The sequence below is a fragment of the Ambystoma mexicanum genome, chromosome 1p, assembly GCF_040938575.1.
Source record: "Ambystoma mexicanum isolate Mex_15411 chromosome 1p, UKY_AmexF1_1, whole genome shotgun sequence".
Lineage (NCBI taxonomy): Eukaryota > Metazoa > Chordata > Amphibia > Caudata > Ambystomatidae > Ambystoma > Ambystoma mexicanum.
This window is the reverse complement of record NC_090921.1, coordinates 275,756,055-275,783,212: the sequence shown is the minus strand read 5'-3', so window position 1 is coordinate 275,783,212 and position 27,158 is coordinate 275,756,055. Positions and strand designations below refer to the sequence as shown.

The window sequence follows — 27,158 nt, the reverse complement described above, 5'->3', positions numbered from 1 at the left end:
TTCGGAAGAATAAGCTCTATTCAGCCAGTTGTTTAGGTAGGGAAAGATTTCAATGCCTCCTCTACTTAGATCTGCTGCCACCACCACTATACAAGTTGGTGAAGACCCTCAAGGCAGAGGTGAGCCTGAAAAGTAGTACTCGAAACTGACAGTGAGAACTGCCAATGGCGTACCTCAGGTAGTTTCTGTGCTTGGGATGTATAGGCACATGAAAGTAAGCATCCTGAAGATCGAGTGACACCATGCAATTCTGGAGCTGAAGTGCCTGGAGGATCTGCGAAAGAGTGACTTGGAGGATCTGCGAAAGAGTGACCATCTTGAATCTGTCTTTCTTGAGGAACTTGTTCAAGCATCTCATGTCCCAGATGGGTCACAGTCATCTGTCTTTCTTGGGAACCAGAAAATAGGTGGAGTAATAACCATAGGATTGTACCGCTACAGGTACCTTTCCACAGCACCTATCTCCAGCAGGTAAAGAATCTCCTTTAGAAGGATCAGATCTGGTTCCTGAAGAGATTGTACGCTCAGGGGACAATCAAGGTGCCTTAGTGAAATGGAAGACACTACCCTTGGGCCACCATCTATAGTGCCCATGCATCTGAAGTACTGAAATGGCATTCTTGCAGATGCTGGGTCACCCTGTCTCCCACCGGGGTCCTGTGAACAAAGTGCTTAAAGAGGTTTTGGGGCGGTGGCAGGGGGGCAGTGAGAGGGTGGCTGCCTGAGCTGTGTTTCCTCTACAGCCTTTGGGGGCACGCGAGGACCTCCTTTGTCCTCTCTGGGTAGCCTGACCTCTTCCCCTTTGGCCAAAAGAGGAGTAGTAGTGAAAGGAATGCCCTCTCCAAGCCTCCGTAGGCGGGTGTTGTTTTTGCAGCTGACGAATAGCTGCCCCTAAAGATTTCGCTGTAGCCTTTGAATGCTGTAGGTTTTCTAGGCTGTCTGCCTTTGATCCAAAATGGTTGGACCCATCGAAGGGCATGTCCAGGAGCCTTGATTGAATATTGGGGGCAAACCCAGACTTGCATAACCACTCACATTTCCTGATCACGGCACTCGAGTCCATACGCCGGCCAATGCAGTCCGATGTATCAAAACCTGATCAAAGGGACTGGCAGGAAGCCTCCTTACCATCATTGATGAGATTATTGAAACCATCTCTCATCTCCCCTTCGGTAACGTTTTCTGCCACCTTGGAAATTACATTCCATAATGTGCATGTGTATTTTTCACCAGAGCACCAACTGCATTGATGGCTGTCAGTGCCATGCTTACAGCAGAGAATACCATCTTTGCCAGTTCATTGTATTTCTCATCGTCCCTATCCGGGGGGGTGGTCAGATAAGCAGCAGCCTTTGAGGTGGAAGTAGCCCCCTGCACCAGTAAACACTCTAGTAAAGGGTGCCTAGAAAGGAAGTCAAGGTCAAAAGAAGAAGATATTTACTTCTTCACCAACTCCATATTCATGGCAGGAGCAGTGTCAGGTTTTTTCCAGTTTTCCAGAATAGGGTTCCTTAGTTCTGTATGTCAGGGCAGCGCGGGCACCTTTGGAGGGCCCCTATCCAAAATGTCTGTCAGGTCATCCTGGGCAATGTCCTTAGCAGGACACCCCCAACCCAGATACCCAATCAGCCCATTCATGGCCTTTCTATAGACTGCATTAGAATGAGAGTGCATGTCTGGTATGTCAAATTCTACTTCATGAGAGGTTTCCAGACCACTTGCTTCTTTCAGGCATGTGTCTAGGTCTTCAAGCCTGGATTGGTCTGAGACCAACTCTTCTGGAACATTGCAGTTCCAAAATATTCATACTCGAAAGGTATAACGTCATCTTCCTCCAAAACACACTCAAAGGATCCGAAGAAATCTGTCTTCGATTTGGGTTGAAAACTCTAAGATGTCTCCGAGGTTGACATCGAAATTCTCTTTCACTGCGACTCCTTTGAGGTGGAAGTCACAGAAGCTTTTTGTTCGATTAAGTCTCTGTGGTCGACGCTGTCGGCTCTATGCAAGACAACATCCCTGAGGTCTTCAGACCTGGCATTTCGGTGCACTTATCTAAGCCTTGCTAGATTCCCTGCTGGTCTTGGAAGAAGCAGTGGGCTCAACCTCCTTTTTTGGCTCTTTCGAATAACCAGGAGGGGCCACCTTCAAAGAAACTTCCCTCATCTTTTCTCTGAACCTTTCCCATTGGGCCGCAGAAGTGGACTTGTCTGGAAAACCTATCTGGGAATTGTCGGGTGAAGAAAGGATGAGGAACGATGGCGTTGTTTCTTCTACTTCTTCCGTGATGACGAAGAGGAACAATGGCAGGAATTGCTCCTGGATCTTGACCGTTTGGAATGTCGAGACCAATTCTTGGGCCTTTCTGGAGATTTGTCTCCGATGGAACTTCTACCTTTGGAAGATTTCCTCTTCAAAGGTGTCGAAGATGGAGACTTGGAAACTGAATGACCTAGGGTGAGTTTTGATCTGCTCTCCTTCAAGGCCTTCATGGTCATTGATTGGCAGGCGATGCACTCAATGATTTCATGTTCTTCTTCAAGGCACCAGAGACAAATCCTGCCCAGATCAGTGACCGACATCTTCGTATCACAGTCTTCACATCTCTTAAAGCTTGTTTGTGGCTTAGACAATATACTTGAAAAGGGTAACGTTGCAGTCGAGAGATTTGCTGAAACAAGTCAAACTGTTCAGAGAGTGTGTCGTGCATGCAGAAAAACAGAAGTGAGGCAAAGGGCACAGTGCATGCTATTTAATTGTCATCATCATGTACGGACGCGGGAATGGTAACCATCAAGGGACATCGACTCAATACCACACGCACCCTCTGCTATTGCAATGTTTCAGAGCCTGCAAGCAGGATATCAATATATCTAAATTGAGGTATCCGCAGGAGGACGCAATCCATTAGAATGAAGTGATCAACTAGAGATAGATTGATAAAAGTAGATAGATTAGGGAGGTATGATGATGATAGGACGAATCAGTGCTGAGAGTTACAACGGATTTAAGCTGTGTGCTTGTGAATGGGGGCCAAGAGCTTTTCATAAAATAGAGAATCAAGACCAGCTGGTGGAAAGCAGAGTGTTTTAGGAAGTCGGAGTCTAGGTGAACAATAAGAGCCACAATGGGAAGGGAGTCAAGAAGAAGGTCGAGCTTTGGGAGGAAGGTGTTGAGATGGCATAGAGGCCTTTTGATCAAAAGAGTATTACTAGGGGTAGGCTTTAGAAGTTGGGTGGTTCAAAGAATAAAGGAGAAAGTCAGTTAGGCGAACAGGGACCGATTTGTTTTATTTATTCTTAGACCAACCACTCTGCCATACCTACACAGTGCAGAGGAAGGAAATTGGCCTTGTATGTGTTATGTTATTGTGCATTTGCATAGCACCTAATTTACCATTGGTATGATCTCGAAGTGTTTAGGCAGCAAGCTTTTGCGGAAGATATGTTGTTCTGGGATATGATAGAATGTGGCAGGTGAGGGATAGAGAAAAAGAGGCAGGTTCATGTGGAGAAAAGATTGTGCCACTCACGACCAAGATGCGTTAGGCATGTAAGTACTATATTTGGGTCAACCATTGGCAAAAGGGGCAAATGCAAGTATACAGGTGAAAACGGAAAAAAAATAAAAGACAATACATGCAACGACATAGATCAAATGGCAACATAAAAGGCATAGGGTCAAAATGTAGCGGGGTAGAACAGGAAAGTGCTGGAGAGTGGATGACAAAGTTAGCAAGTGTAAGTACTAGTCGAGCAAGATACTCTCTGCAGGGTAGATGATGAGTAGAGACACAATGTGGTCCTTTCTGGCATTAAAATGGACTGTATATGAATTATATTTCTGTCATGAGTGCTCACTGCTCAGTTAGGTCACAGTGGTTTTCCAGATCAAATCCATTGATAAAAAAAGGCCTTTCAATGGACTACAAAAGATGTTTTTTCAGGGGCATCCTGTCATACCCTTAATGGGTCCCGAATTTGGTGCTATCTAGTGCACAAGCTGTTTGAACCCATGGCTTCAGCAGAAATGAGATACAGCCCAAAGAAGACAGCTTTTCTTGGGGCAGTCATATCCGCCTGCAGGTTAAGTGACGTGAACTGTAAGCATTGCGTTTTGAAAGCCTGTTTCAGATTCTTCTCAAAACAAGGTGCTCTGCACTCACACAAATCGTTTACCAAAGCTCCTCTCAAAATGTAATTCAAACCAGGAAACTAATCTGCCTGTCTGTTCAGACCCACAGGCCGAAAAGTATCTCCGTAAACTGGGCATCAACAGGACTTGAACATTCAGCCTGGGGAGAATCAAGAACTTCAAGCTATGGGACTAACAATATGAGATTCCTTGGGGGCACCTTGGGGGTACCTTAGCTGGAACTAAGGTTGCAAAATGTGCTGGATAGGGAGCTGTATCCTGTAAAGCTACTCAAGTGTATGGTAATACCTCAATAGAACGTAGAAGTTATAGCAAGCTAAAAGGGGAACTAAAATCACACATGAGGGTAAGAGAGAATATAGAGCAAATGGCTGGGTTAAAGGAGTGTACTCACAGCCTCCAGAGCATGCAGATGGGTAAGTGAGTTAATGCAAAGAACACACAGGGCCTCATTACGAGGCTTGCGCTCCCGTAATGAAGGGGGCCGGTACAGGACCGGCCCCCTTCATTACGGGAGCGCGGATTACGAGGTTCCCTTTGCAGGACCTGGATCAGACGTCTGGTAAAACCAGACATCTTTTCCGGGTCCCGCGAGGGGAAGCGGGAGGTAACAACGGGACACATGTAATGTGCCCATTGTTACCTCCTTCCCCATTCCCATTGAGCCCTTTGGCGTCTCAAATGGGAATGGGGAATGGTTCCTGCAAGGAGGACTTACCGGGTCCTCCTATGTCGGAATGACCCGGTAAATCCCCATTGCAGGAACCCGGTAATGGAGCCCGGTTTGGAGGCAGCCATGGAGGTAATAGCTTCATAGCTGCCTCCAAAATCATACAGAGGCCCACAGAGTCCAGAAACGTAGGTGGAGGAAGTCCCAGCACACAGAGTCTAAAGGAACAAAAGCATAGTAACGCACATGAAAGGTTGGAGGAGATATTTGCAGTGCAGAAAGTGGTTAGTATGAAGACAGGAGGCTTTGCATGACAGGTGTGCTGTGCATACTACAACAGTGTGCAGTAGGTGAATGTATTGTGGGTCATTACACAGTGTGTTTCTTTTTTTCTACAAGCACTGTCTGTGGGACCCCCAATTACCTGGCTCCAGAGGTGATCGCTAAGAAGGGACATTCCATCAAGTCAGACATCTGGGCTCTTGGATGCATCATGTAAGTTACTCTATGCTCAGTGGATGTATTGTTGATGCATTTGTTTTTTCTTCCGCCACCTAAATCCATTACCTTATCAAACCATCTTGCTGAAAAGCCATAGGTTTATCAGCCATATCCCTATGATTTTCTTTCCTTTATTCATGCCCATGATTGCAAATATATTCATATGACCCTTGACACTATCGTAAAGATGCAAACACTCTGGGAAGGGGAGGCTTCCCTTAATCTAAAGCAGTGGAGCATGCCTGTTTCTGATCATGCCAGAGAGCAGGGGGACCCATCACTGATAAGGCTACAGACAGGGTCATTGGTCACTGATCAGGTACCAGAACAGTGGACCTTTCCCACGGATTGGACCAGGCCCCAAAAAAACCATCCACTTATCCTAGGGAGAAAGATGCCACCATTGATTGGGCCTCTACAGCAGATAATCCATCAATGGCTGGGACCCAGAATAGGGTAACCTATCCCTAATCTGGCACAGATGCAGGGAAACCAGGTATTGAATTGACTATAAGGCAGTGCAAGCATCACTGATCAATTCCCAGAGGGGTAACCCATCACTTAACAGCACCCACCGCAGGGGAACCAATCACTATCATAGACCATTTACAGGGGATCTTGTCTGTGATCGGACCCCTGAGTGAGGGAACCCATCAATGACCCACCATCAATGCAGGGTGCAATACCTGATCTTATAATGAATCTCTGCACCCTGGTAGACTCAATAACTCAACTTCAACAAACAAACCATCAGAAAACAAGAAAAGACTTGATGAAAATCCTGCAGCACCTCCTACCTCGCCCTGTTCAAGGAACTCTGTGCTACACGCAGATAACTGATTACCACTGCCAAGGCTAAATGCTACCACAACACCAGAGCCAGGACCAACAATGAAATCAGAGCCCTCTTCATCAACCCTCTGCTTGACCTGTCTATACCCCATCGAAAAGCATACCGCCATCAACTCATTCTTCCTCAACAAGATCAGCATGATCCACCAATACATAGACACCGACCCCACAACTGTCAACAAACTACATATTCCATCTCACAAAACTACAACTCCCCGTACAACTTTGAAGACACTTTCTATGGAAGACCTCACTGCCACCCGAACATTCCTGAAGGTCACATTGTACACAGATGACATTCTCCCTGCCTCTGTACACAAGACCCTTCCGACTGAAACACTCCTCCCGTACCTGACAATCATCAATCAATGCACCTTACGCTCGACCCTCAAGACCAGACAAATCCTTATGCTTTTCAACAAACCAACACTGGACCCTAACATCCTCAGTAACCACCGCCACATCTTCCCTTCCCAAATAAGATTCTTGAGCCAGAAGTATCCACACAACTGATATTGATATTGATATTTTATTTGTATTGCGCTCATACACATGTGTTTCATGTGTATGTGTTTCAACTCATCCAACAAATCAAGCCAACAACCTCCTTCAGTCCTACCAATCTGGCTTCTGACTCATATGCAGCACAGAAACGACTACCATCAAGGCGAACAACAATGCCCTTAAAACCCTCCATGAGCAGAAATGGAACGTATCGGGTGAACCATCTGACAATCTGGCCTGCCGCCTCCTTCAAAGGCAATATCGACTATGCAGCCACACCAAAAAAAGAGCCTTTATTCAAGCCTGCATCTCCACGGCATCAAACAACACAGCCATACTTTTCAAAGGCTGCACAGCACTGGCCAATCCTGCAGCAGCCTCTTCTTCTGTCACACCCACCCAGGACCTTTGCATGGCCCTGGCTGCACATTTCATCACAAAAATCCAAGACATCCTTTCCACCCTCTCTTCCACACCATAGCATACACCAACACTGGAGCCTCCATTGGCGCCCCTCCACTCACCCTCTCTTCTCTCTCACCCGTCACACCTGATGAGCTCACCAGACAAGTCCAATCTATTAAGGCTGTTAGGAAAGTTACCCATTTATATGTAATTTTCCCTCCAGTGTGTACCCCCCAACTTAATGCGGCTGTTTAGACTTTTGCCATTGAAGCACAGCCTTCGGCTGCTCTCCACTGGGCTTTTGCTCACTTTTTATGCGGAAACTGACATTCCTTTAAAGACTGTCAGTACTGGGAGGCGTTGTTTCTCTTAGTCCTTTCCAATGTTGCAACTTTTCTGCAACATGTTACAAGTGCACAATGTACCTCACAGTACAGTGCACTTGGGTCTTCCTTTCATTTCCAAAGGCCCTAGACTCCCTCAAAGGATTTTTCAGAAGAGCAGATATGCCTTGGACGGGGCTGGTGGCAGCTTATATTTTTGCTTATTTTTAACTCTTTCTTGCCATGCAAACCGCATTTACTGCGGTTGGCACAGCAAGGTGGCCTGGCTCCAAAATGGCCATGCCATAAGGTTCTTTGTCCTGTGCTTTGGCCATCTTGCCCCTTTACGTTCCCCAGGTCGAGCCGACGCGAGTCAGTTCTTATTTGGACATGCATTCTCCCATGTAACGCCTAGCTTTCGCAGGCATCTGCATGCCTTGTGTGTGTGCCTCCAGGATGTGGGCTGGGCTGTCTAGTTCCAATACACATCCTGGGTGCCAGATAGTCTGGTGTGCTGGGAATGACTGGGACCACTGTGGTCCGTGATTGGTCCACGTCTGGTGTGCCTGAATGTGAACAGATCTCCCATTGGTCCTCTTCGTTTTGGCGCAAAGGAGATTCTGTATAAGGGTAGCCTCCAAACACCCATACCAGATCGATCTCTTGAGTTCTCACTGAACCTAGGATAGGATTCAAGTATCCTAAAACTAAGAAGCCGAGTCGAGGAACCGCTGGTGACCCACTGGAAGGTTTGGCACCCTAAGCCTGCTGTTGCCCCGCTGGACCCCCTGCATCTGATCGAACTAGAAGATCTGTAAAGGCGCTTCAACCCATTTGAATAGTGAGACAAACTATTCACGGCACCTTCATCTAAACCTGCATGTAAGACTCTTCGGAAGTGTTCCTGGGCCAACCAGTGAACTTACCAGCTTGCGCAGCACCTTCGCTCTGAACCGCTTCCGTTTCGAGGTATGTCGCAAGCTCTGTGTTCACGGCACTCTTTCACCGAATTTTGTACACTTGGCATTCCCAGGTCTGGAATAAAAAGAGAGTGCCAGAACAGGAGTACACGCGGTTACCATGTCGCCCAGCCGCGGTGACCAACTACGCAGGTGCCTTGTTGCTGTGCCCCTCTCTGCCCTGAAGCCTGCTACAGTGAAACTGGCCTGATCCCTTCACCAGGAGCAGAGAAATCACCACTGTCCCGCAAGGGAATTATCGCTGTATCTTCACCGCTGAAAGCTGCAGAGCCGCACAACTGCTGCATTTGAACCTGCAACCAAAGTGTACTCGACTGCCGAAGTTTGGTCCGGAGTGCGCCTGGGGTCGGTGAGTACTTGCAACCCTTACCGGTGACCCCTAGCGCATCCATCCACTTTTACACACAAGTGTCCCCTGAGAGCCACTCACCTTTCCACAAGTAAACTGTGCTACTGTCCCTTTCACAGTCCTGGAAACTGTTCCGCCCTTTTGGGGAGACCTTCCACAAATAGTGGGAACTGTTCTTCATCGCCTCGCCCACCTTTCTGAGCTGCTACAGCCCCTGTAAGAGACCCTGTTTTCACTCTTCTGCACAATCGCGTGCACCTGCATATGAAAGTACATTTGAGCACTAGGCTCCACTCTTCGTAGGGGCTGGACTGCCTCTCAGCTAGGAATTGATTGATGAAGAACTGCCTCCTAAAGTCTATTTGCACTGCTTGCCCCCTTTGTTTTTAGGTTGTGGACCCATTCTGTACTTTAACCCTTTAGGCCACTTGGAATTGTATATATGTGTTATAGTAGTGTTGAATTGGTTTGAAGTATTACTGTTGATAATTGCTTTGTGTTTGAGTTGAAAGGCCTTGAATAAATGTACATGTGTTTTTAATATACACCTGACTGGGAGTGATTTGTAGTGTCATTTACTGTGTGTGCTCATTGAGGTCTTTCAGTCACCCTCACACCTCCTGAGACCTAGGGGGTCATTACGAGGCGGGCGGTAAGGGATTCAGAGGTCCCTTAGAGGGAACTGTAAGGAACGTGTGGTCTGACCACACGTCCCTTACGGGTCCCGCTAAGGGAGCAGAGTGCTAATAACCGGCTTGCCGTTCGCGGGTCCGTTATCAGCCCCCTCCCCATTCCCATTGAGCCCTATGGGGGCTCAAATGGGAATGGGGAATGGTTTGTTCAATGGGGATTTACCGGTCCCGCCAGGGTCGGACTGCACCGGTAAGTCCCCATTGAACAACACCGGTGCCGGACCCGGTATTTAAGGCAGCCATGGCGCAAATAGCGCCATGGCTACCTCCAATCTCGGAATGATGCCCCTAGTCTTGACTGCCGTCAATGCTACCTTGATTGTTCTGACTTGTCCAGAAGGTAAGCGTGTTCAAATAAACTAGGCTGGTCTTCTGAACCTCTGCCCACCAGGTCAGAGTTCAGAAATCCATCTTAACAAAGGCCTTATCCAAACAGGTGGATCCTTGCCCCTCTAAAACCTTTAAAGACAATATTGATACTCCCCCAGCCTTGGCTGATATCTGCAATCCCCCCTTTTCCACTGGAGTTTTCCCAACTGCCCTTAAGCACTCCCTTGTGCACCTTCTGCTCAAAAAACCCTCTGCCGACCCATCCATTCTGGCAAACTACTGCCCTATCTCCATCACTTCTTTCCTGGGAAAACTCGTGAAGACCTGCTCTCAAATCTTGACACTAACACTCCCTCTGTCCTCATTCTCCTTGCTCTTTCATCTGCCTTTACCATGGTTAACCACAACATCCTGATCGCACGTCTCCGTGACACCTTGGGAATCACAGGTCAAGCTCTGGCGTGGTTAACCTCCTTTCTCTCTGAACCTTCCATCCCAGGTGAAACTCAGACCCTTTCTCTCGACTAAAGCTCTCTCAACCTCTGGCATTCCCCAGGGATCTAACCTATCCCTGTGGTTCTTCAATTTCTATATGGCTGCCCTGGAATGTCTGCCACTTTCACCTCTAACTTCCAGTGTTACGTGGATGACACACAACTATCCTTCAGGCTACCCTCAGCCGCCTCCTCCTCCTTGCTCATATCTGACTGTCTGTCTGCTATTCAGTCATGTTGTGCTGCAAACGACCTCTGTCTCAATGCCAGTAAGACAGAGATTGTGTGCATTGGGACCCCTGCTCCCGCTTTCCCACTTTCACTCTGGCCATCCTCCCTTGGCCCTTGCCCACACCCACTTGTGAGGCAGGAAACCTGGGGGAACGTTTTGACTCCACTCTATCCTTCTCATTTCACATTTCGGAAATCTCCAAAAAGTCTATCAGCTACACCTCCTTAGAGGTACTCTACCTTTTCTCACTTTCCCCCAGCGGCACACTGTCTCCAGAGTCTTGGTTCTCTCTAGGCTGGACTATTGCAACAGCCTCCTCCTCAACCTCCCTTCTTCTTCCCTGCGGCCTCTGCAACTCATCCAGAACAGAACCGTAAGACTTATCCTTGGCCTCAATCCCAGGGACCACATCTCTCTGGCGCTGAAATCCCTTCACTGGCTCCCTGTGGCTGCACAGATCAAGTTCAAGACCCTCTGCATTGTTCACAAGCCTTTCTGGGGCCTTGGACCGACCTACTTGCAACACTGCCTACCTAAATACTGTACCTCACGAGCCCTTCGCTCATCTACCTCCAACCTTCTGCGAGTGAGCCGGTTCTCCAAGCAGAGATTTGGAGGGAGATCCTTATCCTCAGCAGGTGCCTCCCTCTGGAATAGCCTCACTGCCGCCCTCCATCTTGAGCCTGATCTTATTAAGTTCTGTAAACTCCTCAAGACCTTCCTCTTCTCCTCTTCCTTCTCTCTCCTTATACCCTGCTATACCCTCTCTGCTCTTTCCCTCTCTCCCTCCTCTTCCTTACAGCTTGCTGACTGGCCGCCTGGTGTACACCAGAGTCTCACAGGTCCCTGGCACCCCCGCCAGTCCTCTTTTGCACTTGCCTCAGGTCAACTACACCCCACATTCACTGCACTTCAGAATATCCCAAGAGAGTGGCTCTCTCTGCACTTACCTCAGTCTCCACTGACCGGGTGCACTTGGACCTCACCCCTCCCTTTGACCATCTGTGCAGTTGCATGATCCATACGCACCTGCCAAAGATTGTCTTCTGTTCTCCCTTGTCTTCACCCCCTTAATTGCTCTGGTAAAACTGCAGAATCGCTGTCAGGCCTATTTGAGGTATCTCAAAAGTTCAATGTATTTTACACACTTACTCTGCCTTTGCAGACTATTATTGTCTCAAAATGTCAAGGGCTCTGAGCGACTGTTGTTTTTCCCCATGTTTCCACCCTGCTGGAGCACATTGAAACACTTGCCTGTGTGTAGGCGCTTTATAAATAAACCATACCATGCCATGATAGTCATCCTTGCCTTTTGGTTCTCCTTGATCACTGTGGTAGGTCAGAAGAAGGACACAGACTCTGGTCATTTCACTGGTATTTTTATTAAAGAAAATGAATAAACCCTATTTTTCCCTATTCTATAAGGCGTCCCTACCTAACGAAACTAGCTACGGTATTTGTCAAACGTCATTGAATGTCGGTAAACAAAACGGTCCACCATCCAACTCTAACCTATCTGACCCTACCACTATTTTATTATCTCAAAGTCAGAAGAATACCTCTCTTCTCCTGAGGTCCGTTGGTTTATCTCTCAACCTCTTTTCAAAAGATGATCTTTAGATAGTCTTTAGTGATTACTTTTATCAGTTTGTACAGTTCATTCATTATTGTTTTAGACTTTTGCTTCTTCTCTTCTTTCCTCTGTAAGGAGTGTTCCTTGTCTCCTCCCCTGGTAAACTTATCCAACAAGTATCTTTTCCTTCTGAACTATTTCTTAGTTTCATGCATAGTTCATAGTCTTTAATTACCCTTGGTTTTGTGTCTCGATATATATCTACAATGTCCAGCTTATTCTCAGATTTCTCCTTTATATTTTGACCAGATATTTGACTTAGGCCTTCTTAGTATGAGATGCTATGAATTGGATCACTGTTGGGAAATATTTCTCCTTAGGCAACTTTCCCTCCATTTCTATGGATCCCCAAACTTGTTGCTTTTATTTTGTAATCTGACCTGACTTTTTTCCAGTAAAGTGAAGCCCTCAGCTACACTCACTGACTTTTTGCTCATTCGTCCTGGCGAAACTGACTACTCCTTAAGGCTGCCATTACTGGGAAACTATGTTTCCTTTTTATTGTTACATGTTATCCCTTTTGGGTATGATTGCACAATGCATTTTACCACGCAGTGTAATGGAGTTATTTATATTTGACCCTAGGCCAACACACAGAGTATTTTTGGTAACCTTTGATGTGCCTAAAAGACAAGCTGATGGCAGCAGTTACATTTTTACTATTTTCGCAATACTTTTCTACAGCACTACCGCGTTTACCGTATGTGGCTACTAACTGTGGCAAGTCTCCCAACATGGCCATACCACAATGTTTTTGCCTGTTCTTTTGGCCATCTTGTTCTGTGACCCCCTTCCTGCCCTGCCACTTCAAGAAATTCCTTTTAAGGTCATGCACTTGCCCAGGAAAGCCTTTGTTTTCGCAGGCTAGTGCAGAACCATATGTGGGTTTTCCCAGAAAGTGGGCTGAGACGGTGTGGTCTAATCCACATACTGGTGCCTGAATGTCTGGTGTGCATGCTTGCATGAGACCCTCAGTGGTCCGTGACAGAACCACTGTTGGTGTGCATGAGTGGAGCAGATCTTGCCATTGCAAGGTCTGAGCACTCCCTTGACTTAAGAAGAGGAGTCCTACAGACATGCTCCAGAGGGATCCTGGATTATCATGAAGGAGCCAAGTATCCCGTCCTGCTGCCAGACTGCTTCTGTGCTGGAAGAGCCCTGTCTGGCTTGTAATATCCAGAAGTCCTGCAAAGGAGCTTCGGCCCGTGGGGTGGTGGGAACAATCACCCTTGACACCAGCACGGTGTCCTGCAAAGAAGAGCCATTGGAAGTGCTCATGGAACCCCCAGTGGCTGGCCAGCTCTGAGCTGGGGCTACCACGCTGCAGACGTCACTGTTCTGCATTGAGGCTTGGAACCTTGGATCGACAGCTTGTGCTACTAGACCCAGCCCAGCCACATTCCGTGGTGCCAGCATTGAGGGAATCTGAGATAGGAGGCAAAGTCTGACTGCGACAAGTGTGTCCTCCCATGTCATCGTGAATCGGTGGCCGTCTTCCAAAACAATTTTTCCGCATCCAGCACTGTTCTAAGAAGGGCCCTGCATCAAGTTCTTCTGCAGTCTCCATCCTGATCTGCATTCTCCATCCTGAAGCACTTGCATCAGCAACAGTCGCCGACCAGAGAATTGCTCGAACCTGCAACCTCTGGGCATCGAGGACCCAAGCTGACAGCGGGAAACGCGACCTTGGACAATCTTCTGAAGATCTGCCAAGACCTATGAAGACTCAGAGATCAGTTAGTGAGTTATAGTGATATTTACCTGGCCCCTATCTTCCTCTTGTCAAAGTTGGTAACTTTTTGAAAGTTTTGCAACACTTTGGCTTTGCCAATGCTTGCTCGCGCAAGACTCCCGAAAGCATGGAACAGTTTGTTAGTTACAACAGAGTGTCCTCTGACTAGTGGAACAAATCCTACCGCTACCACCAATTTGTTAGGGCTGTTTTTCCAAACTCGGGCCTGGTGGACAGATGTATACGAGAACACCCTATGATTGGGACAGGGACAACTCTGGGATCTATAGACAAACTAGTTAAAGGTAGCAAGGCGAGTGGTAAAGGCTAAGTCTCAGGAAGGGTGAGCTTGGTAAGGGGACTACAATGAGTCCAAAAGGTAAGTAGACAAGGATAACCCTTAGACAATCAGTTATAAAAATAATAAAAATAATGGTGTATGTTTGGCCGTATAATAAATGTCATTTTTATAATTGATTGTCTAATGGTTATCCTTATCTACTTACCTTTTGGACTCATTGTAGACCACTTACCAAGCTCACCCTTCCTGGGATTTAACCTTGACCGCTCACCTTGCTGCCTTGAACTGGTTTGGCTATAGCTCCGAGAGTTATCCCTGTCCATGGCATAGGGTGGTCTCCTATACATCTGTCCGCCAGGTCAGCATATAGAAAGCCAGTCCTAACAGTCGCTACCAGCATCTCTATTTCACCTCTCTTTGTATGGACTTCACAATATATCCCTCTTGACTGAGACGAGTATGAGCATTCCAATAAGGATTCTCATTCACTCTCCTTTATGGTCTTGTTATGTTATCTTTCTCTTGACTTTGACAATTATGAGTGTTCCAATAATACTTCTCTTTCACACCTCTTTCTGGTCTTGTGATGTTATCGTTCTCGTAAATGTGACGAGTGTGAGTGTTCCAATAACACTTCTCATTCACTCCACCTGGTCTCCCGTTATCCGTATTACCTTAACATCGCCTTAGTTTTTATTAGTTGAAGATCAGCTTCCTCTCCTTCTACTCTGGCGTCTCGTGTTTTTTTGCCAGCTTTTCTGCACTCGGTTCGCCTTAGATGGCTATCCGGTAGCACGTGTACCTGCTTGTCCCTTGTCTGCCGTGGCAGAATGAGTGTGGCGTTGTTGAAAGGACCCTTGCTCCACTAGAAACCTTCTGTGGTTGTGCCATCAGTCTCTGGTGCGTTCACTTTCTCGATTTCGGGACGCCACACATCCAGCTTCACTTCCCCCAGGCTTCCTTGCTAACAACTGTACCTCTCTGTCTCTCACGGCTGCAGGTCGCGGTGCGTCTCACCTCTGCTTCCCCCGAAGTCAGTGGCTGTGCCCTTTTGAAACGCGCAGGCTCTTATTTCACTTTCCCAAGCTCCTTCCCTTTCTTGCACTGATGTATCCATAGGGATTACCCCTGCATACGCCTTTGGTCCTTTGGTTCTTTTTCCTCTTTCTCTTGTAGGTTCTCTTCTCCTCCATATGTCCTCTCCGTCCCAGTGCAATGTTGAGCTTAGGAGATTTTCTATTTCATGTTGGCAATAACACATTTTGGTTTCATCTTCACAGATATTGTTATCAAAAAGGTTATTTTGGGAGTGGAATGGGAATCCTTGTCCCCAAAGGGGGAGTCTCTCCCGGTGAGGTCCCACTTGCCTCTACCCCTAGAGAGGGTATTGTGGAGCAAGCTCACCTCCCTAGCGTCACAGAGGCGGGCTCCCCCTTAGGGAGAAGGGTTGAATTCCTGCAATTTGTCACAGCACTCAGCAGAATTCAACATAGTAGACCACCAGACACTCACCGACAACCTACATTGTTGCATGGGGAACAGAGAGATCGTCCTCAGCTGGTTCAGATTGTACCTTGCTAATCACCACCAGTTTTTGCAAATCAATTCCCCCAAATCACCAACTCCAACCATCACTTGTGGAGTACTGCAAGGAGCCATCCTCTACCTGCTTGAAACCCTGCACGCTCCACACAACATCCATATCCACCAAAATACAGATGGCACACTGCTCTACCTCAAAATATCCTCCAATGAAGACAGGCACAATGCCTTCCTCACACTCCTCCAGTTGTGGTTGTCACCTGAAGCTCAACCTCACCAAAACTGAATTCCTACTGCTGACCAACAATATCAAACACCATGACATCCAGATCTGGCTCTCTGCTATAAACCTAAAGGGCTTCACACCCCAATTGACCACCTGCACCAAGTCCCTTGGGTTTGACATAGACATAAACCTCTCCTTCAAACAACACATAGCAAGGAAAACACCAACGGCCTGGTGCCAACTTTCTCTCCTGCAGAAAAACAAGCCTTTCCCCCAGAAAACAACTTAAGATCTGCTGTCTAAGCCTTGATTCTCTCTTCCACCACCTGACCACCTGCACCAAGTCCCTTGGGCTTGATATCGACAGAAACCTCTCCTTCAAAAAACACATAGCAAGGAAAACACACAAGGCATGGTGCCAACTTTCTTTCCTGCAGAAAAACAAGCCTTTCTCCCAAAAAACAACTAAAGATCTGCTGGCTAAGCCTTGGTCCTCTTCCACCTTGTTGGTGGCAATGCCCTTTTGGAAGGCTTTCCGGTGACTACCCTGGGACCCCTGTGATGTGTCCTACATGCTGTAGCTTGACTCAAAGGTCTCCACAAATACAACCACATCACTATGACCCTCATCACACTGCACAGGCTGCAGCTGTAAGCCCATATCATCTTCAAATCCTGCTACATCTTCTACAAGGCTGTCACCCTGAATTCCCCAAGCAACCTCACTGAGAAACTCAGCCTCTCCGGAGGCTGACGATCTACCAGAAGGACATGTGCCTGTACAGGAAGAAATGAAGCAGAAGACAGGCCTTCTCTGTCTATACACAAAGACTCTGGTAACTCCTCCCAGTCAACATCAGGCTTGCCCTGTCACTTCTGCAGTTTAGGAAGAAGCTTAAGGCCCTCCACTTCAAGGAATGGCTCCTCCCTAACACCTAGGTCCATACACCTCCACCCTACCTGAGACTGGGTCATCTGCTCTCCACTGTTTACTCGCCGGGTTGCTTGTAGATTCCCTGCTGTCAAACTGCTCGATTACCCACCCGCGTTGTTAGCTCCCTACTCCATTGTTTCTCTGCTTCCCTCACTAGGTTCTTCCCCCTATGAATGTAAAGCTCTCTGTTGCACTCAATAAATACCCCTTATAAAAATAATGAAGCATGGTATCCTATTTCAGAAAAGGCTCCACAGACAGGTGCTCCCATCTTGGGTTTGTAAGCGCTTTGGCCCAAAACACGGGGAAGCCAGTCACTGATGAAGCCACAGATGACAGATGCCTGTCACTGAACAAGTTCTAGCTGCAGGGGAACTCATCACACATCAGACCCCTTAGTACAGAAAACCCTCAATAATTGTGCCTCATATATAGGGAAACCCATCTCTGATTGGGACCCACGTACAGGAGAACTCTTTAATTATCAAGCACTGGATGCAAGAAAACCTGTCACTATTCACATTCCTGGCAAGCACATTGAAACCCATCAGTGAACAAAATACAGAGTAGAGGAATCCTTCAGGTTCCAGATTCAGGGCTAATGTTGTTGATTGGCACCCAGACGTATGGGACATCTGGATTCTGGATAATCAGAACCCTTCAGCAATCCATCATAAAAGCAGTGGAATATTTTACTGATCAGGTCAATATAGACACAGATAAGCATGCAGACAAAGGGAAGCCTATGAGAGACCAGTACTCAGGACAGGCTTACCCAACACTTACCAGTCCCAGTGTGAAGTGGGACTACTCAAGAAGCAGACACAATATTCAGAAGAACCCATGAGGGGTGAGGCGAATGTAGGAGTACCCTGCACTGATTTGGACCCCAGTCAAAGGGGGGCCCTTCACTGATAAGAGGCACGGTGCAGATGATCCACTGTGGTCCCAGATGCCATGCATCCTTCACCATTGCTTTTATATACATAACAGTCCTTCTCTATGTCTCTTGCAGGTACACACTGCTCGCCGGCATCTCACCATTTAAGTGTCAACCTCTGAGAAAGATGTACCAATCTATCAGTGACGGCACGTACACTACGCCAGATCACATTTCACCTGATGCCCGAAGCCTCATCAGGAGACTCCTGGCAACAAACCCCTTGGAGCGGCCATCCCTGCTGGAGATCCTGGGACACCGCTTCTTCACACAGGTACAAAAAAACATTAATCACATTTGTCATTTATAATTTAATTTTAGTTGGTAATCAGGAAGAGGAGGTGATAGAGGATGTGGTAATAAGGAAGAGTTGGTCGAAACAGGTGAAGGTGGTATTATGGAAGATGGGGTAACATCAGAAGGAAGTGGTAGCAGGCAGATGGTGACAATTGGAGGAGGTGTAACAAGGAGCAGCTGGTGACTGAGGCCAGAGCTCCGTTGCTTAAAGAGCCGTTTTGGGTTCTGAGCCCCCCCCCCCCCCCTAAATGACCTCCCCCCTTTTGAGAAGGAACTGCAGGGTCATGGATGCAAACAACTGACCACTCGGGTGAAGTTTGGTGTCCCGGGGCACCCGGCAAAAGGGAGAACCAGACGACGCAGAGAGGCAACGTGGAGAGGAGAAGCCTCCCCATGAGAAAGCAGGCACTTGCAGCCCTGAGGAAAGGCCCACCCGGACCTGAAGTCAGGGGGAGGGGCAACTGGGCCCCCACGTCGGAGGACCCTGAAGCACTGACTGCCCCCCCATCCAATACATGAAGGCCACAGTGCAGGGTTTGCGGGAAAGTAGATTCTACACACGGAGGGAGACTGGAGAACGAAGTGACGGCGAACGAAGGGGGTGAAGCGGAGGAGGTGTACCGGAGCAGTGCTTGAGTCCCATCAAGCAGCGGGACTGGCGCCTTGACTTCCCTCTCCTTGTGACCGGCACTACCCCCGCCCCCACTCACAGGGCCCCATCACCCAATCGTCAGCGCCACAAGAGTAGTGACTTGCTGGGGGAAGGAACGGAGCACTGGCAGCGTCCCGGAATGGACGGCAAAGGTAAGGAGGCCTGGGCCAGTAGAAAGGACCAGACAGTCTTCGGGTGGGGGCGGAGCCTCCCTCGCCTTGTGCCCGACCCGACCACCAGCATATTACGGATCACCAGCAAGTGCCACCGTGATAAGGGGGATAGCGGGACGGTTTGGCCCCCTCTCCTGAGCTCCATTAGATTTGCACAAAACATGGAGAGGCAGGATAAAGCCACCCAGTTGACTTGAGCCGATGCACATCCCCTTGCACAGGTTGCACAAGTTGGATTGGAGTGCCACACTTTACTCAACAGGAAGGAACCAGGTGGATTGGGCTAGGGCGCCCCTGAACAAGCCAAAGCATAGCTTGATGTGCTAAAGGGTGACCCCCCCTCACATAAAACTGCAAGTGAAAGGCACATAGGCGGGGAGGGGCCACTAGGACCACCGCAGGCGTGATTACCTGGAGGTCAGGACCCCTTTGACAAAGGATACTGGCACGCACCCCTGATAAGATCGCGTGGACATGAAGTGGACGGCCAGAAATACAGGTTAATGACAGAAGAAGACATTCGAAAGCCTCTGGAGAATTACTTGAAGAAGCCGGACCCTCAGAGAATCAGGGAGACACAGTGGCAGGTGACAAGCAGTGGTTTATTAAGGGTTCCAGGAGGAGAAGAATGCTGGGATCCAGGAAATATAGGAAACTGAACACGTTGCCTGCTGGAGATGCCTGACCAGGTTGCACAGATTCAGGTCTATCGCACTGGACCGGGGCCTCCCGGGACATGATTTCATTTGGTGAGGTATGCTGATGCAAGGGAGGGAAAGGGGGTTTGTCATAGGTGATATGTGCGGGGGGGCTCAGGCATTAGGAGATTTTTGAAGTAGATGGGACTGGAGGGGAGCAGGTTCCAACTGCTGGTCGGATCTTTCTCGGATGAAGTTAACTGGGGGGATATGGGCGCCGGGGTGGCTACAGGAGGGGGGGTTGTTTTCAAGTGGGGTAGGACAAGGGTCTCCTCAGTGTGGTGTTTATCAGTTAGTGGGTAGTGGAATTATGAGCACAGGCCGCCCAGAGCGATTATGGGTCAGAGGAGAGGGAAGAATGGTGGTAGTACTAGGAAGCAAGGGTGAAGGCCTCTTGAGGGTGGGGACTCTGAACGTAAATGGGATGAACTTGCCCACAAAGAGATCATTGGTAGCCAGGGAATTCCGTAGAGCGTGTTTCTACGTCCTGTTCCTGCAGGAAACTAAATAAGCCAGGGGTGAGGAGCGGAGGGTACAGGGCAGGGCACTTGGACAGGAATATTGGTTGTCAGAGCCGCTCAGTAAGGCCGGGGTCGAGATTCTCATTGTAAAAGGGCTAAGGATGGAGGTAACGACAGTCTGGGCCGATGAAGAGGGAAGGGCCCTCCTGATTTCGGGGACCATAATAAAAATGAGGTTCAGATTTGCGATAGTCTACTGTCCAAACCAGGGGCAACAGAGGTATCTCACCAAAAACATCCCAAAGATAATGCTCGAAGCCACGGGCCATATAATTCTTGGAGGGCATTTATGTGGGTGGATCCAAAGGTCGACAGACAGACCCGGGAGGGAAGTACGGATGGAATGTCTAGGCCAGCGTATGGGGAGGTTGTGGAGGTCTACGGGCTATGGGACGTGTGGAGACATCTACACCCAGAGGAACAAGGGTATACCTTTTACTCAGCCCCACACTTTCACCAGAATGACTATGTCTATATATCAAGGGGCCTATGGGAAGAGGCTGTGAGTTCAGAGATCTCCCCGATCACGTGGTCGGATCACAATTTGGTTCTGGTGGACCTGAATTTAGAGGGGATGGCACCCAGGGGGTCTAAATGGAGGTGCAACGATTCCTTATGGAAAGACCCGGTGTTCCATGAGGAACTAACCAAGAAGATTGTTGGAGCATTTCAAAACAAACAATATGGGGGAGGTCCCAAAGAAAACAGGTGTGGGAAGCGGGGAAGGCAACATGGGGGGATTCTAATCAGGGAAGGGGCCTGGAAAAAGCAGGAGCGGGAATTAATTGAAAAAAGGTTAAGAATTGAGATCGCCCAGTTGAGCAAGAGTTGAAAGGGACACCACCAAGGGTAGGGAAGAAAGGATCTTGGAGGGGGAAAAGGAAAGGTAAGAATTACGTCTGCTTGAGGAGGGCTAAATAGTCAGGAAATTACAATTCCCGAAACAAACGTTCTATGAAAAGGGAGACAAAGCAGATGCTTTGCTCGTAGCGATACTGAGGGACCAGCGCACAGATAAGTGGGTTACGACCATAGAAGGGGTGGGGAAAACCGAGGACCAAGTGCGGGAAGTGTTCCAAGCCAAGCCAAATCCAGTACTGCCACCTACCTTCTCGGTTATCCGACCCATGAAGCATGTGTCAGTTGAGGCTTTCGCTGCCACCCCACTTCCCCCCCTAGCTGACTCACAACCTGACACAGCCCTTTCCATGCTCCCCTCTGCTATATCTGATACTCTCAATGTTCTTGCCCCTATCATGAGGTTCTGCTTGAAACCCAAAGCCAAGTGCAACTCTTGGTACGACTCATACCTCGTCACCCTAAAAAAGCAAGTGCCGGGTGGCTGAGAGGAAATGGCGTGCTTCCAGTACATGCCCTGACAAACTGGACTGCTGCTTGCTCCAACGGCAATAGCTCTCTATCCGCACCAAGAAGAAAGCCCACATCCAAGCCTGCCTCTCCGCGGCATCTAACTGCTTGACCGAACTCTTTAAAATCAGCAAGGAGCTGGCCAATCCTGCAGCAGTCTCTACCTCTCCGATCCCCTCCCAGACCCTCTGCACGGCTCTGGCTTCTCATTTCATGTCTAAAACTCAGGACATCCTGTCCTAATTCTCTTCCTCTCCTCCTCCACCCTCTACTCCCTGCTCTTCCTCTAGCCCTTCTTCAGGTCACCTCTGCCTTTCCCCGGTTCTCCTTTGACGAGGTTTCTAGACAAGTCTGATCTATGAAAGTCTTGTTAAAACAGGTTCCCCCCTGTTCCTCCAAAATCATCAAGGACCACATTGACACCCTGGCTTCTGCTCTGGCTGATTTCTGCAACCACTGCTTCGCCACTGGAGTCTTCCCCTGCCTCCTTATGCACTCCCTTGTGCAACCTCTTCTTAAGAAACCCTCTGCCGACACTTCCTGCCCGGCTAACTATCTTCCAAACTCCATCACTCCTTTCCTGGGCAAACCCCTGGAAAAGCTGGCAGTCTCCCAGCTTAACCTTCACTCTGAATCTGTTGGTTGTCTCCATGACCATCACTCTGGCTTCAGAGCTGCCAGAAGCACGGAAAGTGCTCTCCTGAACATCCGTGAAAACCTGCTCTCCAACCTCAATTCCAACACCCCCCTGTGTCCTCATCTTACTTGATCTCTCTTCTGCCTTTGACACGGTCATCTATGCCATCCTGCTCAACCATCTCTGTGATAACATGGGTATCCCTGATCAGGCCGTGGCTTGGCTGACCTCCTTCCTCTCCGATCAACTCTCCCAGGTCCAACTCAGGTTCTTCCTCTCCCCTATCTCTATCTCTACCTTTGGTGTTCCCCAGGAGTCTAACCCCTCCCTGGCTATTCAACTGTTATCTGCCCCAACTTTCAGTGCTATGCGGATGACACTCAGCTCATTTCCAGGCTCCCTTCAGCCACCTTCTCTCCGTCTCTCATCTCTGATTGTCTGTCCGCCATCCAGGAGTGGTGTGCCGCCAATGATCTCTTCCTCAATGCCAGTAAGACAGAGATTCTCCTCATCGTGACACCTGCTCCCTCCTTTCCTGTCACTCTTTGGCCGGCCTCTCTTGGCCCTCTTCGTGCTCCCACCTTTGAGGCTAAAAACCTCAGGGTCATCTTTGACTCCACACTTTCCTTCTCTCCTCACATCTCAGACTTCTCTAAGAAGTCACACTACTAGCTGCACCTCCTCAGAGGTATTCTTCCTTTCCTCTCCTTCCCCCAGAAGCTCACTGTCTCCAGAGTTCTGGTTCTCTCTAGGCTTGACTACTGCAACAGCCTCTTTTTAAATCGACCTGCCTTTATTCTCCGCCCTCTGCAACTCACCCAAAACAGGACTGCAAGATTTGCCCCTGGCCGCAAGCCCAGGGATTGTATCTCTCCAGGACTGAAATCTCTGCACTGGCTCCCAGTGGCAGCGAGGATTAAGTTCAAAACCTTCTGCACTGTCTAGAAGGCCTTCTGGGGCCTGGGACCTCAATACCTTCAACTCTCTCTTCCCAAATATTTTCCTTCTCAAGCTCTTCGCTCATCCGTCTCCAACTCCCTCAGGGTTAGCCACTTCTCCATGCAGCGAGTTGGTGTTAGATCTCTTTCTTCTGCTGGGGCCTCCCTCTGGAACAGCCCCCCTGCCTCTCTGAAACTTGAGGAGAACCATCTCCGGTTCCGGAAGCACCTCAAGACCTTCCTCTTTGCTTCTGCTTTCTGTCCTCTCCCCTGCTGATCTCCTGGCTGATTCTGAAACTGCACTGGTTACCTGGCTACCTTCTGAACTCGGCCCAGGTCACCTCCCCGCCAATTGCACACCTGCACTGCCCCCCTGGCAACCCTTGTACTCACGGACTGTTTCTGTATCCCTACAGACCCTACGTGTACTTGACACCTGATATCTGCATTTATCCTTGCACTTGCCACCAGCTGGCCGCACTTTTATTTATTGTCTTTGTTTATTTTACTGTTATCCTTTGTACTGCGCTGCATCCCCCCCCCCCGGTGCCCTGCTCTTTTACCTTCCACACACCCCCTACTGCACCTGCGCAGTCTCAATGTCACCTGGCCTAGTAGTATCGTTGTCTCCGTCTTCCCTCTGTTTCCCCTACCTTGCCTTGTCGTGCCTTGAAACACTTGTGTATAGGCGCGTTATAAATGACATATCATATCCGATAGGCGTTTGCAGCATATTATGAAGACCTCTATAAAATGGGTGTTGACATAGATATTAAGGGAACAATGCGATATTTAGATGGAGTTCAGATGCCGAGGCTCTCCCAAGAGGATGCCGGGGCCCTTGAATCCCCAATAACGGCCAATGTAATTAAGAGGGTGGTGGGAAGGATTACAGCCAGGAAGGTTCCGGGAGAGGATGACTTCACAGCGGGATTTTACAAGTCCTTTCTAGCCCCTCTAATTCCATTTATGGTAGAACTCTTCAACGATATCCTGATAACAGGGGAGGCCCAATAAACTTTCTCAAGGGAAATGATCACAGTTAACCTAAGGGGGGCAGGGGCACCCAGAGATGTGGGTCTTACCGCCCCATCTCACTCCTGTACATCGATGCCAAGATTTATACCCGGGTTGTGCCAGCTAGACTGGAGACGCACATGCCCCGATTGATCCATTCAGACCAAGTGGGCTTTATAAAGGGACACCAGGAGGCGGATACGCTCTGCAAGAACTTACATCTGATCCACGAAGCGCAGAGAATGGGACAAGACCCTGTTCTTCTCTCAGTAGATGCAGGAAAAGCCTTTGATAGGGTTGAATGGGGCTTCCTCAAGGAGCTGTTGGGCAAAGTTGGTTTGGGTCCACGTTTCGGCGAGGGATTATGGCAGTTTATGGGTCCTCAAGCCTGTGTCGCAGTCAATGGCGGCTTTTCCCAATGGTTTCCCTTGAGTAGGGATACAAGACAGGGCTGTTCCCTTTCGCTGATCCTGTTTTCACTCTCCTTAGAACCACTTGCACAGCAAATTAGGGCCGACCCAGGGGTAGAGGTGCTCCGGGTGGGGGGATTGGACTACAAAGTCGCATTATATGCAGATCATATACACATGAGGAACCCCCGAACGTCCGTACCCAGGGTCACAAGATTGATGAATACAGTGATCTCTCAAGGTTCAAGATCAACAGATCGAAATTGATTCAGTTTCCACTGAATAGGCAGGGGGATGGGGATGTAAAAAGGTTATCTCCTCTGGGGCTGGGCGTTAGCCTAGGCAAATTGAGGTACCTGGGTGTTAATTTCACAAGGGACCTGGCAGATCTATATCAGGCGAATTACCCCAGGTTGCTCTCCGGGTTTTCGGACAGACCTCGATAAATGGGGGAAACTGACCATTTTGTGGATCAGATGTCTAAAAGCCCCCAAGATGGTGTGCTTACCGAGGTTCCTGTATGCATACCAAATGCTCCCCATCAGTGTCCCTGCAGCATTTTTCCAGGAAGTTAAAATCTCGAGTTTGACATTCCTGTGGCAGTGGAAGAAGCCGAGAATATCCTTTGAGGCTCTTACCTTATTAAAAGACAGAGGGGGGTGGGGGTGCTTCTCAACATCAAATTATAATACAAAGCCTCGCAACTGAGAGTCCTCAACACCTCTGGATGTAGAAAGAATACCAATGGGTGGTTTTAGATAACTTCCACATGGCCCCTGCCATGGTTGGGGAAAGGCTGTGGGTGCCCAAAGGCCGGCTCCCCTGTAGAATCCACGATCACCTCTTCCTGGGCACGATATGAGCCATATGGAGACAGGACACAGGAATGCATGGGGTGACGACTTGGCCCTCCCCTCTGAGCCATCCGTGGGCTCCGGAAATCCGGGATTCAATCCCCAATCCGGAGAGGTTTCATGCATGGTTTGAGGCAGGACTCGAGAGAGTGGGTCAATTGTGGATAAACAGTACATTTGTTACTGTGGGAGAGCTTGAGGAGATGCTGGGTTTGGGTACACTCTTGGTCTTCTCATATCTGCAATTGAAAGGGGTCCTCACCTCTGGGAAATAGATAGAAAAGATACAGAGGGATTTCTCCCCCTTTGAACAGCTTTTAGATAGGAGATTGGAAATAAAGGGTCTGATCTCCATGTACAGATAATTGGTGGTGGTGGGGAGGGGTTCCACCGAAAATGTGTGACGGGAGTGGGAAATGGACCTGGAAAGAGATATAGACATGGAACTGTGACAGAAACTGTGTAGAGGGGCCTTCAGACTTCAATCTCCAGCCAGGACATGCTGCATGCCATCACAGGTGGCAATATGACCCTGTCAGCCTTTCGAAAATGTTTCCGACTATAAGCCCTGTGTGCTGGCGCCAGTGCTGTGAAAGGCCTGATTACTGGTATATGCAGTCGGGATGCCCACGGGTCCAGATGTATTGGGATGACGTGTTGTATTGGATAAAGGAGATCGAAGGGGTTCAGCGATCGAAAATGCCATTTCTGATCCTGTTTGAGATGGAGGAAATTAATGGAGACATGGGCAAGATCAGGGGGCCGGCAGCGCCCTTGCTGCTCGAGGCAAAGGCCTGCCTGGTTATGAAATGGAAAGACACCCATACCCTGGATAAGAGGGACTGGGTCAATGTGGCACTGAATATATGTACTATGGAAAGGATTACTGAGGAAAATTGGTGTCCAACACACAGACAGAGAAAGAGTGGAGTGGGGGGTGTCCAAAGGTGGTGAGGAGGAAGTGCAACTCCTCGGGAGGACCACCCACAAACTGGACTAATGCCTTAGAGATATGTGAGGCGCAGCGGGCAGCCATGGGCATGAGTGTTATTCATCATCATATTCCTACCCCAAATTCTTCAACTGAAGGTTTTGTTGGTTAAGTTCACAAAGAGTTAGAGAAGGCTCTGGGGGTCATTACGAGTTTGGAGGTAGCCACGGTGCTATTAACGCCATGTTTGCCTCCAAAGTCGTGTACGGGTCCGGGTTCCCTGAATGGTGACTTACCGGGTCATTCCAACCCTGGAGGACCTGGTAAGTCCCCATTCAAAATGCCCATTCCCATTCCCATTCAAGCCCCCTTAGGGCTCGAATAGGAATGGGGAGGGAGCTAATAACGAGCCCTGGGGAGGGAGCTAATAACTGGCCTGTTAATAATGGGCCCGTTATTAGCTCCCTGGTCCCTTAGCGGCTCCCGCTAAGGATGGCTGGTTTTACCAGTTGGCCTTAGTGGGGTCCCGCTAAAAGACCTCGTAATGCGGCGGAAAGGGGTTAACGGCACCGACATCCTTACGGGCGCCGTTAACCCCTTACCGCCACACTCGTAATGACCCCCTCTGTCACTAGGGGCGAGTGGGGTGAGAAGGGGAGGGGGGAAAAGGGGGTTGTCGTGTTGATGTTTTTTACAATGTATGTTGGTCTGTTTTTGTGAAAACCTGAAATAAAAACATTTTTTTTTTTAAAGGAGGTTGTAACAGCACAAGAGGTGATAATAAGGTAGAAAAGTAGTAGTCTGGAGGAGGTGGGGACAGTGGTCATAGGTAGCATCAATAAGGAGGAACTAGCCAGACAGAGCAGA

The 27,158-nt window shown here is 48.8% G+C and overlaps 1 protein-coding gene across 1 annotated transcript in view; it reads left to right on the top strand.

The window, feature by feature from the left end:
• PLK5 (polo like kinase 5 (inactive)) overlaps window positions 1–27,158 on the top strand; it is a 404,540-nt gene that overhangs the window by 205,624 nt on the left and 171,758 nt on the right. Inside the window, exons 6-7 of the mRNA XM_069646658.1 lie at window positions 5,225–5,320; window positions 17,871–18,069. Coding sequence (XP_069502759.1) covers window positions 5,225–5,320; window positions 17,871–18,069 — 295 coding nt within the window. The remainder of the gene's footprint in view (window positions 1–5,224; window positions 5,321–17,870; window positions 18,070–27,158) is intronic.